The sequence below is a fragment of the Homalodisca vitripennis genome, chromosome X, assembly GCF_021130785.1.
Source record: "Homalodisca vitripennis isolate AUS2020 chromosome X, UT_GWSS_2.1, whole genome shotgun sequence".
NCBI lineage: Eukaryota > Metazoa > Arthropoda > Insecta > Hemiptera > Cicadellidae > Homalodisca > Homalodisca vitripennis.
Window position 1 is genome coordinate 145,245,035 of NC_060215.1, and position 14,036 is coordinate 145,259,070.

The 14,036-nt window shown below is 33.1% G+C and overlaps 1 protein-coding gene across 2 annotated transcripts in view; it reads left to right on the forward strand.

Moving 5' to 3' along the window:
- Positions 1-14,036, forward strand: part of LOC124369971 (programmed cell death 6-interacting protein) — a 56,080-nt gene that overhangs the window by 18,051 nt on the left and 23,993 nt on the right. For both annotated transcript variants that reach the window (XM_046828205.1, XM_046828206.1), the window contains exons 5-9: positions 233-357; positions 1,754-1,855; positions 3,526-3,748; positions 7,231-7,354; positions 8,542-8,719. In XM_046828205.1, coding sequence (XP_046684161.1) covers positions 233-357; positions 1,754-1,855; positions 3,526-3,748; positions 7,231-7,354; positions 8,542-8,719 — 752 coding nt within the window. The remainder of the gene's footprint in view (positions 1-232; positions 358-1,753; positions 1,856-3,525; positions 3,749-7,230; positions 7,355-8,541; positions 8,720-14,036) is intronic.

Sequence of the window (14,036 nt, forward strand, 5' to 3'; positions counted from 1 at the left end):
ACAATAGTATTTTTAATAAACATTGATGATATTTTTTACTAATGACACAAATATTTTAGATTTAATATCATTTCAAACTAGTTTAAATTAACAGTTTAAATCTTTTTTCCAAAACGAGTAAGTTTTTCTTTGATATAAACTTAATTATTAGTCCAAAAAAAATTTCATTCAGAATTACTTGAATTAATGTAAATAAGTATATTTGATCTAATACAAGTTTAAAATTTTACAGACAACATGAAAGAAGCCATTACAGCAAAGTTGGCTAATCAGGCAGAGGAGTTGTATGCAGATGCATTAAAATTGATGCAGAAAGATAATGTGCGTCCTTTGTGGGATAAGGAGTGGCTACCTACTGTGAGTATCTTAGTAGGGTTCATTTTTTCATTCTATCTTTTATAGTTGCATAGATCAAATTTTGAAACTTCTGTAAATTCTAGTAATTTTTCTTTATAAAATAAGGAGTGGCTGTCTATTGTTCCTGAGTAGGGATTGTTTCATTTGGTATAATTACATATATTAATTTAAAAAATGTAAATTACATTAATTTACGACTTCCACTTAAACATTATTGGAACACATTTTAAATGTTTCTTAATGTAAGAAATTCAAGGAAATTGTTTTAAGAAGAAGTTATAGGCATTTTTGAAACACGTCTGGTGTATAACTTCTCAATAGCGTAATTGTATCCATGGGTAATTGTATCCAAATAAATCACTTCTCTTAACCCTCCAACTGTCTCATGTTTTCTGCATTGTCACCTAATTTGAGTGGTTTTGTTGGGGCATTTTTTTTAAATTAACAAAAAAATTTAATAATTAAATCGTTTAAATTAAAATATTTTTATTTTCATTTAACAGTGTTTTCTTAGATTTTGTAACCATTCAAATTTTATAATTTTTATTTTAGAAGTGTATTAAATTTGTTGCACATCATTTATAAAATTTAATTTAAACCTAACTTTAACACAAATTCAAAAATGTATGAAAATGAAAAGAATAAAAGAAAAATTTAACAAATAAGGACTTTTTATTTTTATTAATGATTGTATTTTAGAATAAAGTTCTTTTCTATCTTGTTATGATTAAGGCATTCAATTTCTACATGATTGATGTCATGGCGAAGCTTTAAAAAACCGTAAAGACTTTAGTTTTTACTGTTGTATGTTCGTTTTAAAATAACTCCAAACATCTGTTAGTGCCGTCTTTGTTGGTCTGACAGCTATGGAATCACCTGCTCTTTTACTTAGCAATTATTTTGTGTTATGTTTTCAGTAAGCCTTTTAAAATCTACTATTTCAAAGATTTTTGAAGTGGTGGTAGTATTGATAAGGGACTGAAATAGTTTAAAACTTTTTTTGAGTTTTACTTATGAATGGAATAGACTTTAGTGATTTCCAAACAGAAAAGCAAGATGCCTTAAGATGTTGATTTATGGGTTCAGAATATTATAGAATATAACAACTCTTCTTTGTGAAATTTCAATACTTTTGAATACTGTACGGAGTTGATGGTGCAAGTTTTTCAAGATCTTTGCCGACTAACTAAAAGTTACTATAAGAAAGGTATGCTATAAGAGTATCTTTGACACAGTCCATTTATTAGCAAAGTTTTTTACATTATGTAGAAAAAATATTCAATGTTTGGTTATTCATATAATGGTTTAGATGTTTTATTTTGAATTGAGTGTCCATTATTACAAAGAAACATGTCAATAATTGTAGTGTATACAGTAATCAAAACCCATTTTACAGGTGGCTGGAAAGCAAGCAATGTTTCATGGGATGGCAGAATTCTACCAGAGTTTGGTTTGCCGTACTAACAAGGCAATTGGAGAAGAAATCACTCGTCTGCAGGTAATTTTTGTTAAAAGTAAATTTAGAATATTTAATTCAACAGGTTAAGTTGCAATTAAATGTGATCTTGAAAGACTAGTTTTCACGAATTTCCTCATTCACTTTTGTTACCATTCCGAAACTGTAAGATTTTTGTTCAGTCATGTTGGTCTTCACCATTAACTTTAATGCATTCATTATCAACAGATCTCAAAGAAAACTGAATTAAAAACAATGTAATTAGTTCTTTGCACCATGAATGATTTTTGAACTGTAGCACATATTTGAAACATTCATAATAAAATAGTGAAAAGAAAAAACCATGCACTACCGCAGTTAGATGTATACTAAGTCAGATAACATAAACAATACCAAGATGGCAGTCTTGGTAACCCAGCCACGGTAAACATAGTTTACTTTCGGAACAGCTCTCTTACGAATAATACAACGTACAATAATTCTAAAAGACTCTGCCACAGAGAGAAATTTTCCTACTAGTTCCAATATTAAATTTTAAAAAATAATAGACTACATTTAACCCTTCAGACTGATTTGCTGCCTTGAGCCACTGATCCTTCGCCAGATCCAGTTTTAGTGCTGGACACTTATGCTAAATATTAAAGTATAATGTAAAACATTCCCAAGACTGAATACTCAAACAACAAAATGAACTGCTTTAAACACTTGTCTTTAGCCAATTGTTTTTATCATGAAAAACTAGCTGTACATTTTAGTTCCACATTTTTATTTCAAGTTGGTTTAGGCCTTAGAGGTGTTCCAAATCATTCCAGACACGCTTCACGGTTCTAGCTAACGGTTGCAACGAAATGTCATTTGCATTTCATCACATTGCATTGTATAGCCTATTTTGGATTTGTTTAATTACAATGTGGCTTAGTTAAAAAGAAGTACTAACTAATAAGCATTGGTTGAAATTCTAACAATTTTTACAAACATGTGAAATAAAAATATTTTTATTACAGCATTTTCTTGTTTTTTACACAAATTAGTTAAATATGGTATATTACAAATATCAATGAATGTCAATACAGGGTGGTCAACCAAGGTGGCCACCATTTGGATCTCAGGAAGGATTTATTTTACAGCTAACTTTAAATTGAGCACTTCACCTTATTTTTTATGCTTATTACACTTACCATTGTTAAAATTTTGTTACCATTTTCCAAAATGGCAGTTAATTTTGAAATTTTGTATGAAATCACGGTTGGAGCACTGTAAGTTTCAGAAACTCTATTTTCAACAGTTATTAAAAAGGCATATTTTACCATTTGAAAACAATTTAACTCAGAATGTAATTTTTCAATAGAATGTTAGAAAGCTGTTGCAGTTTCACAAATTCTTTATTTTATACCAAAAACATGTTCAAATTACTGTAAAAAGTAATTATTTATGAAAGAGCAGTGTCAGGGTTATCTCATCGTTCCAGTAACCAGTCCAGAACGGTATTCATTCGTTGCAGTGATCACGTTGTCACAACTGTTCAAAGGAACCTTTTACTTTTTCGTTGTTGCAGTGCCGTAAATGCCCCATCTTTAAAACATATTTCTTGAACTCAGTTACGATGACGTTATAGACTCGTTTTTAATGAAGTAATTTAATTAAATAAAACATGATATATCTCTCATTTATCACTCTTCTACATAACCTTATTATATAATTGACATGTCCAGAGTGCATTGGAGTTCCTGAAAGCAGCCCAAACGCGTTCAGGCAAGCCCAACCTTGCATCAGACTTGGTAACCAAGGCCCATAGACATCTCACCGAGGCTATCAAAGACAATGACTTCATCTACCACGAGAGGATTCCGGACCCCAAGTCCTTACAGCCCATCGGCCGGGCACCCCTGGCCAAGGCCCTCCCTGTTCCCCCCAGGCTGTCTTCCAATTTTAAAGGTTAGTCTTTATCTGTTAAGTAATATATATGTATACTCCATTTTTGGAAAATTGTTCCTATACTCTAACCATGTTTTTGCTTAGAGTCAACATTATTGTTGTGGCTGTATATCAAAATTAGAATGCAGAGTTGGTGTTGAAAAGGCAGTGTAGAAATTTTAAACAGGTAACACCAACAGGCAATGAGGTTAATCGTGCTGCCTTTAATTAATGTGCAGCGTATAAGAATTATCATCCTTTACACTGTTTCATTTTGTAAATTTCTTGAATTTGTAGTTTGATTTAAATGTGTTTCCAGATGGCTAATTTTTCTCAAGGATTGAAAAAATGTGTATTTTGTCACAAATTAGAGGATACTCTCATCACACTGTGAGAATGCTTTATTATTTGTGTTTGAAACTAGCAACCGCTTACTTTTTCAGTTCTACATTTCCCCACCAGGAGTAGTTAGCCACTGCCACAGTTTCTCTCTAACCATATTAGATGTGAACGTATTCGATATTCAGCAACTAACTGGTTTTATATTTAAATTATTGCAATTTTAATTTCAAAAGTAAAAAATTGTCCAAGTGGTCACATTTTATGCTAAATAAAGACACAGTCAACATAACTCTAATTAAAAACACTGCATGAATTGTCTTTAAAGGTGTAAATCAATATGAAGGCCAAACATACCCTGTCTCAACGCAAAATCATGGTCTCAGTGTTTTGGTATAGGCATGGTGTTTTATTGGTCGACGTCATGCAACAAGGAACCACTATCAATGCAGAAGCATACTAGCAAACCCTGATAACGGTACTCAGAGCAATTCAAAACAAAAGATGCAGCATGCTGACAAAGGGAATTGTCCTTCTCCATGTCAATGCAAGACCTCACACTGCATGTCAGACCCACGATTTATCGGACAGTTGTGGCTGGGAAGTTTTTGATCACCCACCCTACAGTCCTGATCTTGCACTGAGCTATTACCACCTGTTCCTACACACCAAACAACTTCTCAATGGCAACCGTTAACAATGATGACGACAAAGTGAAAACGGCAGTGAACTCTTGGTTATCAGAGCAGGCAGCAAGTTTTTATGAAGAGGGTATTTTTAAAGTGGTTGAGAGGTATGATAAATGGTTGAAAAAACTTGGCAACTACAGTAGAGCGTCGATTATCCGAAAATCGATCATCCGAAATGTTGGTTAACCGAAAGCCAAATCCCACTGAAATTTAACGATTGGTCAGCCCTATTCAACTTGGCTCGTATATAAGGATTATGAAGGCTCATTGTCACCAGATACTACATGGCGCTGTGTGCTCTTGTGCATGCCTACCACTTGTCCCTTCGCATCGTTGGCATCGGTTATATTGATAAAAATCATTGAAACGTTCATATTCATTGATAAAAATATACAAGGTGTTTGAAAAGTATGGGTACGGCTTAATATTTTAAAAACCATAGGAGATGACATCTATAAACTTTACACAGTGTCATATGGCTATTTAAACTATTTTTTCTTGCTATTACCATGACATGCCAACCATGGGGGGACGGCCCACAGAGGAAAACATGGAAACGTTAAATGAAAGCATGGGTCGAGTGATACCTCATTTGAAAGAGCTCACTTAGTAGAGTTGAATGCCTCAAACCGCATCTCAAAAGGTTTATCCAATCAGAAATGGCGGGTTGTTTTAAGTACACATTGTGAAGTACATTATGCACTGCCATTTCTGACTGGATCGTCGTATTCTGATGCGGTAAGCGGCGTTTCACTCTACTAACTAATGGTTTCACTGATTAGTATTTATAAAAAATAACAAAAAAATTTAATTCAAAAATTAAGTGGTAAGTTAACTATTTCACCAACAAAGAACAATGGTAGAACTTAATTAATTCATAAACATAAAGACGACGAATTCATTTTAGTTTTATTTATTGTGTTATACATTTATGACATAACTTGCTAATTAAAAAAAGTCAGTGAAAACACATCGCTTAGTAGAGTGAAACGCCGCGTACCGCATCAGAATATGACGATCCAGTCAGAAATGGCAGCGCATAATGTACTTCACAATGTGTACCTAAAACAACCCGCCATTTCAAATTGGATAAACCTTTTGAGATGCGGTTTGCGGCATTCAACTCTACTAAGTGAGATCTTTCAAATGAGATATCACTCGACCCATGCTTTAATTTTAAGATTTCCATGTTTTCCTCTGTGGGCCGTCCCCCCATTGTTGGCATGTCATGGTAATAGCAAGGAAAAATAGTTTACATAGCCATATGACACTGTGCAAAGTTTATAGATGTTATCTCCTATGGTTTTTAAAATATTAAGCCGTACCCATACTTTTCAAACACCTTGTATATAGTAGCAATAAAAATCGCATGATATATCGACAGTATGATTTATAGGATCTGTATCGTCTACATTACCGTGTCACTGAACACGCAGCGCTGCCTACAGATTAGTTCCTCTGGCAACAATAAAGACCAGCAAGAGCGTAGATACAAGAGCCTGAAGATGATATTGATGAAGGCGATGATCAAGAAGATGACAAAGTTTTGGTTGAAAAAGGTTTGACCATTGAAAAAGCCTTCCAGTGCTTTCAGACTAAAATTAAATGGTTGGAACAGCAAGATGAATGTGATGCTGTGCAGCTGCTGTCTTTAAAACGCCTACGAGACTTAGCGGCAAAAATTGGGTGTCAAAACTCAAGAAAAAAGCATGTTTAACTTTTTCTTTTAGGTTAATTTTGTACTGTTTTATCATATATATCTAATTTTGGGTTGATTTTGTACTGTTCCAAATTTATCTTATTTTAAGTACTGTTTCTAAGATATCTAAGTCACTGAGCCAAAATTGTATTTACTGTATGCCTACAGTAGAGCGTCAATTATCCAAAAGTCGATCATCCAAAATGTTGGTTAACCGAAAGCCAAATCCCACTGAAATTTAACGATTCGTCAGTCCTCATTTACTGTATCCCTACTTTATGTGTTACCTCCACATGATACTTAATAAAATTACTTTTTAAAAGTAACCTTTTTTGTATATTCGTTCAAACGGACCTTAAAACATGCCTTTTAGATATTAAAATCCATTTAAATCGACCCATTTAAAAACTTGAGCATCTGCTTTCCTATAAACAGCTTTCATCTATCATCCTGGATCACACTTCCCCTTCTTCCAAACTTTTCAGATTTGCTCGACCAGCTTGAGCCGATGACAGTCCACCAGGCTCTGACTGTCTATGAGAACCCTTAAAACTTTGCTCACTCCCCTATTAGTTGCCATCAGCTCTCTTATCTATCATCTTGGCTCAAACTTCGCCTTCTTCTAATCTTTTCAGATTTGTTCGAGCAGCTTGTGCCCATGGCAGTCCACCAGGTTCTGACTGCCTACGAGAATCCTTAAACCTTTGCTCACTGCCCTGTAACCAGCTTTCATCTATCATCTTGGCTCAAACTTTACCTTCTTCTAATCTTTTCAGACTTGTTCGAGCAGCTTGTGCCCATGGCAGTCCACCAGGCTATGACTGCCTACGAGAATCGCAAAAACGAACTAGTCAATTCAGAAGTTGCAAAGCTTCGTGATGCCACTCAGTTGCTCAACAGGTAGGGTCTTTTTGTTTCACCAATTAACCACTTAACTGCGGTACTTGTACATATTTGTTTTCGTGTGCTGAGCCCACACTTCTACTCTTTTAATACACGTAACTTATTGTCTATTCTTTATTTAAGTAAACTTCTTTATTTAAGGGCTCTTGCCATCTAGCAGCTTCTGTACGAACTATCAGAGCTCTAAAGTAACACCTTGTTTTGCTACTCCCAAATAATTCATGTTAGAAGTAATACAAGTCTACTTGCAAATCTATTCCACTAAATATTTGTTGAATCTCAGTTGTGAAGATGGTTTTACTGTGTGGTTCTCTAAGTGTTTATGGACTTATATAGATATGTTTGTTTTCATTGTGAGATGTAATCTTTTATTGTTATTATAACTAGGTATCCTACGAACCAGCATATATCGTAGATAGCATATTTCTCTCTATATGTTAGAGTTGGAACAACATATATTCACTGATAGATTAACTAACAAGCAGATTACCAGTTATTCAACATCTTTTCGGTCATCTGGGAAATTCTTACAGCGCTCATAAACTTTTGCACATGATAAACACTCATTGCTATGTACTTCGTGTAATAAAAGATAAATTTCATTTGTGGTTTGTCTAGGTTTAATGTAAAATGTCACAATTTATTTTCTCTATTGCCCCCATCACTTCTCTGATTAAGCAAAACATGAGCTCTTAGAGAATCAAAGTCCACAGCCATACTGATTTTTGTATAAACACACAGGACGCACCTTATTCGAAAAATGGGACACACCACACAGCTCTCCGTCATTCCTCCTTCTGTAGAACCATTAATCTTGTATCAGTTTATAAATATATGTAACCTTAAACATTGCAAGAAAACTGTATTAGTTAGTATAATTTTATATTATTAACGTTACACGCTAAAAGGAGGTAGTAAGCTTGCAGTTTTAAAATAATTAAGGAATAATTTCGTGTGATAGTAATATTTTTGTACATGTCCAAACAAAATCTTATCTAAATTTTATAAAATATAAAATGCAATGTAAATGGAAAGTTTTGTTAAATCTAAATAGTTACGAGGTTAAGAAAATCACATTATAAATGTCTTAGAAGGGGTTTTTTTTATAAACAGGCTCTTAAAGCGTACTAAGCGTATCCTAGCTTCGTTAGAATTGAATAGTTTATTGCTCTGTTACTATCTAGCGTGCTGGCTTCGCTCAACCTACCAGCAGCGCTGGAGGACTCTACTGGCCAGGCACTCCCAAAATCTCTTGTGGACAAAGCTACTGCTGTTCAAGAACTCGGTGGCATCAACATAATCAACACCATGTTACGGGAACTTCCTGAACTGCTCACCCGCAACCGGGAAATCCTGGATGAGGTATGTTTGATTTCCAAAAATCATTCCCTTAAGAAATAAACTTTGGATTTTCAATCTTTTTAAAGTTTGGTAGCTTTATTATAGTTGTTTTGAAAAACTGACGTATCAGAGAAACGCTGCAGATAAAGTTATTTTGATTTAATGATGATTTAAACACAAATAAATCATACGCCGGCGTCAAGTCTTACAACCTTCTCCCAGATGAGCTGAAGAGTCGAAACAACCATGATCTCAGACTCCATTTGAAAAAATGGCTTGCTCAATAACTGTTCTGCACAGTGGATGAGTTCCTGTCCTGGAGAAACCTTGACAGATATATTTAATGTAACTTTGTTCTTGTAAAAATGAGATGTAATGTAACTTTTTTGACACCTTTCAAATCTTGCTTTGCACACTAGCAAAAGTGAAAGACAAGAAAAATCAATATAGGCACATTCCTTTGCATGCAGCATGATATCTAAAACAAAAAACCGGATGCTTATAGTTGTAAGGAAGGGGAATGGCAGATTTCTTTATTTTGTTGTACTGTGTTTAAATTTTATTGGCTGATGTTTCTATTATTTTTCCAATTATATTTAGATTTTCTAGTTAATTCTTTTTTTTATATTGGTGTTCAAAGTGACCTAAGTTCAAAAAAAAAGTTGACTTAGTAGATATATCTTCATCATTTTATGTATGAAGCCCCACTTAGATCAAGATTTGTATCAAGTTCCATTATCTTTTATGCAATATTTTTTTTATATTCATACGAGGGGTGTTCAATAAAGCAGTACTCTTTCAATACCTTTAATATAAAAGTTTAGACTTTAACACTTGTATCTCCTTGTAAGTAGTCGCCATTTAAAGCCACACACTTGTTCTCACCATCTCTGCCACTCCTTCAAGACGTGTTCAAAGCCCTTCTTAGACAAATCCTTCAAAATCGCCTCTAATGTCTTAATAGCGGCAGTAGCAGTTGGAAAACGCTGGCCTTTGTGCTCCTTTTTGGCCTGAGGGTATAGAAAAAAGTCATTTAGAGCCAAGTCAGGGCTGAAGGGTGGATGTGGCACAGTTCCAATTCCTTTTTTGGCTAGAAACTGAAGCACAGTATTGGCAACATGAGAGTGAGCATTGTAGTGATGCAGTTTCCAGCGTCCAACGAGGTCTGGCCGCTTTTTTGGGATGTGATCTTTGATTAGTTGCTTCAATACTAAAATATAGTACTCCCCATTAATTGTCTGACCCTGTGGTACAGTATGTGTGCACACCATACCACAATAATCAAAGAACATAATCACCATTGCCTTTGAGCACGAGGTTTTTTTGGCGTCAGTCCACCTTTTTCCACCCACTCTGTGCTCTGTTGTTTTGTTGCAGAATCATTACAGTAAATCAAACTTTCATCAGCAGTATTAATATTTTTTCCACCATGCTTCATCTTCTCAACGCACACACCAATCTCTGTAACCAAAGTTGGCAAATTTCAACGCGATTTTGTTTCTGAACTGGTGTTAACCCTTTTAAGGCCAAACAAATAAAAATACATTTTTATTAAATATTTATATTTATAAATATTTAATAAATAAAAAGCCAAGGATCAATGCATGATGGCAATGCTCAGAGCCAGCTGATATATGAGAAAATTGATGCTCTATGGCCAGGCTCAATTTGCTACTTTTACATGCATTTACAAAACACATTGTAACTCAGGCAAAACATGCTCTAACTTAGTAATTTTTGGTTTTATTTTTAAGCTGATAACACTAAGCAATATTTCTAGTATAAAATTATACTTGACCATATGATTATATGATATGAAATTTTTTTAAGTTTAGATTTTTTTATTTATATTTATTTATTAAGTTTTGATTTTATACTCTTTTTTGTATAATTAATAGATATTTGAAGGGATTTGCACGATAAATAAGGATTTTATGTCACTTTATAAATAATTTGTCCGAACAAATTTTTCAGGTTCAGTGACATACTTATGTATAGTTAATAAAATTTGTACAACTGATTGAAAAACAAGAAAAACACACCCATGCATATATAGAACATATTTTAATGACACTGTAATAACTGGAAAAAATCCATATATAGGCCTAGCCTAATTTTCTTATTGTAAAATTAAAAAATTTTTGTTGTTTATAATTGCAAGACTTTGCAATTACAGAGTTACTAATTTTTACAGTAAAAAGGACAATTTTTAGTTTTATGTATCACATATCACATTAAGAGTATCTATACAATACACCTAACCTACCATACGTACACTTTAGCTTGAACCTTTCTCAACTAATTGTCCGTGTTCTTCTTCTCACTCTTGAGCCATCTGCATTTCTTTTTTTGCAACAAACTGCACAGTGTTTCTCCTTCTTGTCAGGAATTTTATTGAGTCCAAATTTTCCAACAGGACTGTCACCTCCACCCATTAGATTTGCAGGTATCTCTTTTGTGGAAAGCCAATCTTCAGACAGACTTTCAATTGTAGACTCTTGGAGCAATTGGAAAATTCTTTAAATATTACTAAATGTTAATAAAAACACTACTTTTTTCCAAATTGTTTATTTTTGGACGAGGCCTTTCATTTTTTTTTTTTTTTTTTTTTTTTTTGCATTATGTATAACTCTGTCAGTGGTTTCGTTTTTAATTTTGTGTAATATTTGTGACTTCACAAATACAAACAAAAAGTAAGGTTATTATTAGAATTAGATATTCAGTTTTTAAGAAAATGCAAGAAATTTAAGATTTTCCCAAAGTTTATTAAAATTAACATTCCAATTTATAGAATCAATTAAAGACATTGTTCTATTATGAAGATGAATATCTCGTTTCTTTTGATGTAACATCGCTTTATCCTAATGTTCCAATTAAGGATACAATTAAAATAATTACAGATTGGTTAACTTCTCAAAATTTACAAAAGGAAATAATTGATGAATATTCCCGTATGATAAATTTATGTATGAATCAGAGCACATTCCAATATAGAGATTCGTACTACACCCAAATTGATGGAACGGCTATGGGAAATCCTCTCTCATGTTTTATTGCCAATATTTTTATGAGCTATTTTGAAACTACAGCCAAATCTAAAATGACATATTTTCCAAGAAAATGGATAAGATACGTCGATGATATTTTTGCAATATTCAATAAAAATGAAAACATACAAGATTTTATCACAACTCTAAATTCGTTTTACCCTACTATTAAATTTACATATGAAATTGAACAAAACAATAGTATCCCATTTTTAGACGTATTAGTTATTAGAAATGAAACAAAATTTGAATTTGATATCTACAGGAAACCAACTCATACAGATAGGTTCATCATCAATGAATCTAACCATCCATCGGCACAAAAAAGAGCAATATTTAATTCAATGATTTATAGACTGTTAAATACACCTCTTTCAACAGAAAACTACAAGAAAGAACTAAATTACATCAAATTTATTGCTATGTTCAATGGTTACACTACACAACTCATTGACAATATACTAAAAAAAAAGCTTTTAAAAAGAAAAAGTAGAAAAGATAAGACAACATTAAGACTACTTCAAGACACAAAACATGAATTTATTTGCACAACATACAGCACTTTTTCAAACCAAATATGCAAAACTTTCAAAAAGCATACAAATAAAACTGTCACTCACAGAACATGCAACAAACTATCCCAAATTTTAGGAAACCCTAAGGACAAAATTTCAAATGATAGTAAATCGGGAATTTATGAAATTGGATGCGATGACTGTGACAAAATTTATATTGGACAAACAAAAAGAACAATAAAAACACGATTTAAAGAGCATTTATCACACACAAAATATGGAAGAGTTGACAAATCTGCTGTAGCCTAGCATTGCATTGAATCAGGACACAGAACATCGATTAAAAATCTAAAATTAATAAAATAAATAACAAAACCAATGAACTTGAATGCTTGGGAAACACTATACATAAACAGAAATAAAGAAAAACTCATGGACAATGAAGAGGGCCCTATTGAAAATTCCAATCTTCTTTCTTCTCAATTTATTCAAAAATTAAACTCTAGTCAAATCTAATTTTTCATACTGGCTGAAATATTTCCAAAATTTTTGTATTTACATTTTTACACCATATGTTATTTTAATATTAATTGTAACAAACAATGTGTAAATATTTATTTGTGGAGTTGCCTGAAGATGAAACCTTTGGTTTCGAAAGGCCTCTTCCAAAAATAAACAGTTTGGAAAAAAGTAGTGTTTTTATTAACATTTAGTAAGACTTTCAATTGCTGATATAGTAAAATTAAGTCTAGTCACTGGTTTCCCAGTGCAATTATTTTTATACAATATATAGGCATTCAGTACCATACGGGAAATGATGTTGAAAGTGACTTTTTTCCAGTATTTACATGTACACCGCTCGTCTAAGTATGAGTATAGCATTTGATCGGCCGTATCGATACCACCCATGTTTTGGTTGTACTGGTCTATAATCTTTTGTTTTTTCTTTATAATTAGTTTATTTCTCTTAATTTTACTCCTTTAGACATTGCTATCCTCTGAGTTAGTGGATATGAGTACTACCTGCGATTTTTGAGTTGCCTTCTCTCTGTAGGCTAGTCCTAACAATTCAGCGCTTCTCATATACTTTTTCTTCCCAACTTTGTATTTCCCCAAAAAATTCATTTGGTACTCCGTCTTTCTCTAATTGTTCCAGTGACAAATGTCTCTTTAGAATAAAGATAATCTGCAAGAGGGATGTTCGTAAAGAAATTGTCCAGGTATAAATGATGTCCTTTATGTAAATAATTCCCCATTTCTAGTAGCCTAACAACTACAACATGAGCAAGACCTTTTTTATTAATTTCTGCCTTTTCAGATTCATTTTTTGCCCCTTTATAACAGTGAAACCCTAAACAATAATGAGTCACTGCATCACATAGTACCCAGAGCTTAATACCCCACTTACGATGTTTTTTATTTGGCATATATTGCAATAATTGGGTAAGGTTTTTTGTTCCGATTAGGGATTCGTCAATAGATATGTCCTGATTTGGGCTGTAATACTGTCTAAACACTTTATTTGTATGGTCTATTAGAGGTTGAAATCTCGCACAAGGATCGTATTCGGGTGTACCATGTTCAGCTAGAGTGTTGTTGTTAACAGTGTGGAAGAATTTTAAGATTAACTCGAACCTATTTCTGCTAAACATGTTTCCGAACCAAGATGACTGTTGGGAAGATGAACTAGACCAATAACTATCAGTTGTTGGCTTTTTGATAATGCCCATATTTAGGATTACAGCTAAAAAAGCTTTCATTTCTATAAAAGATACT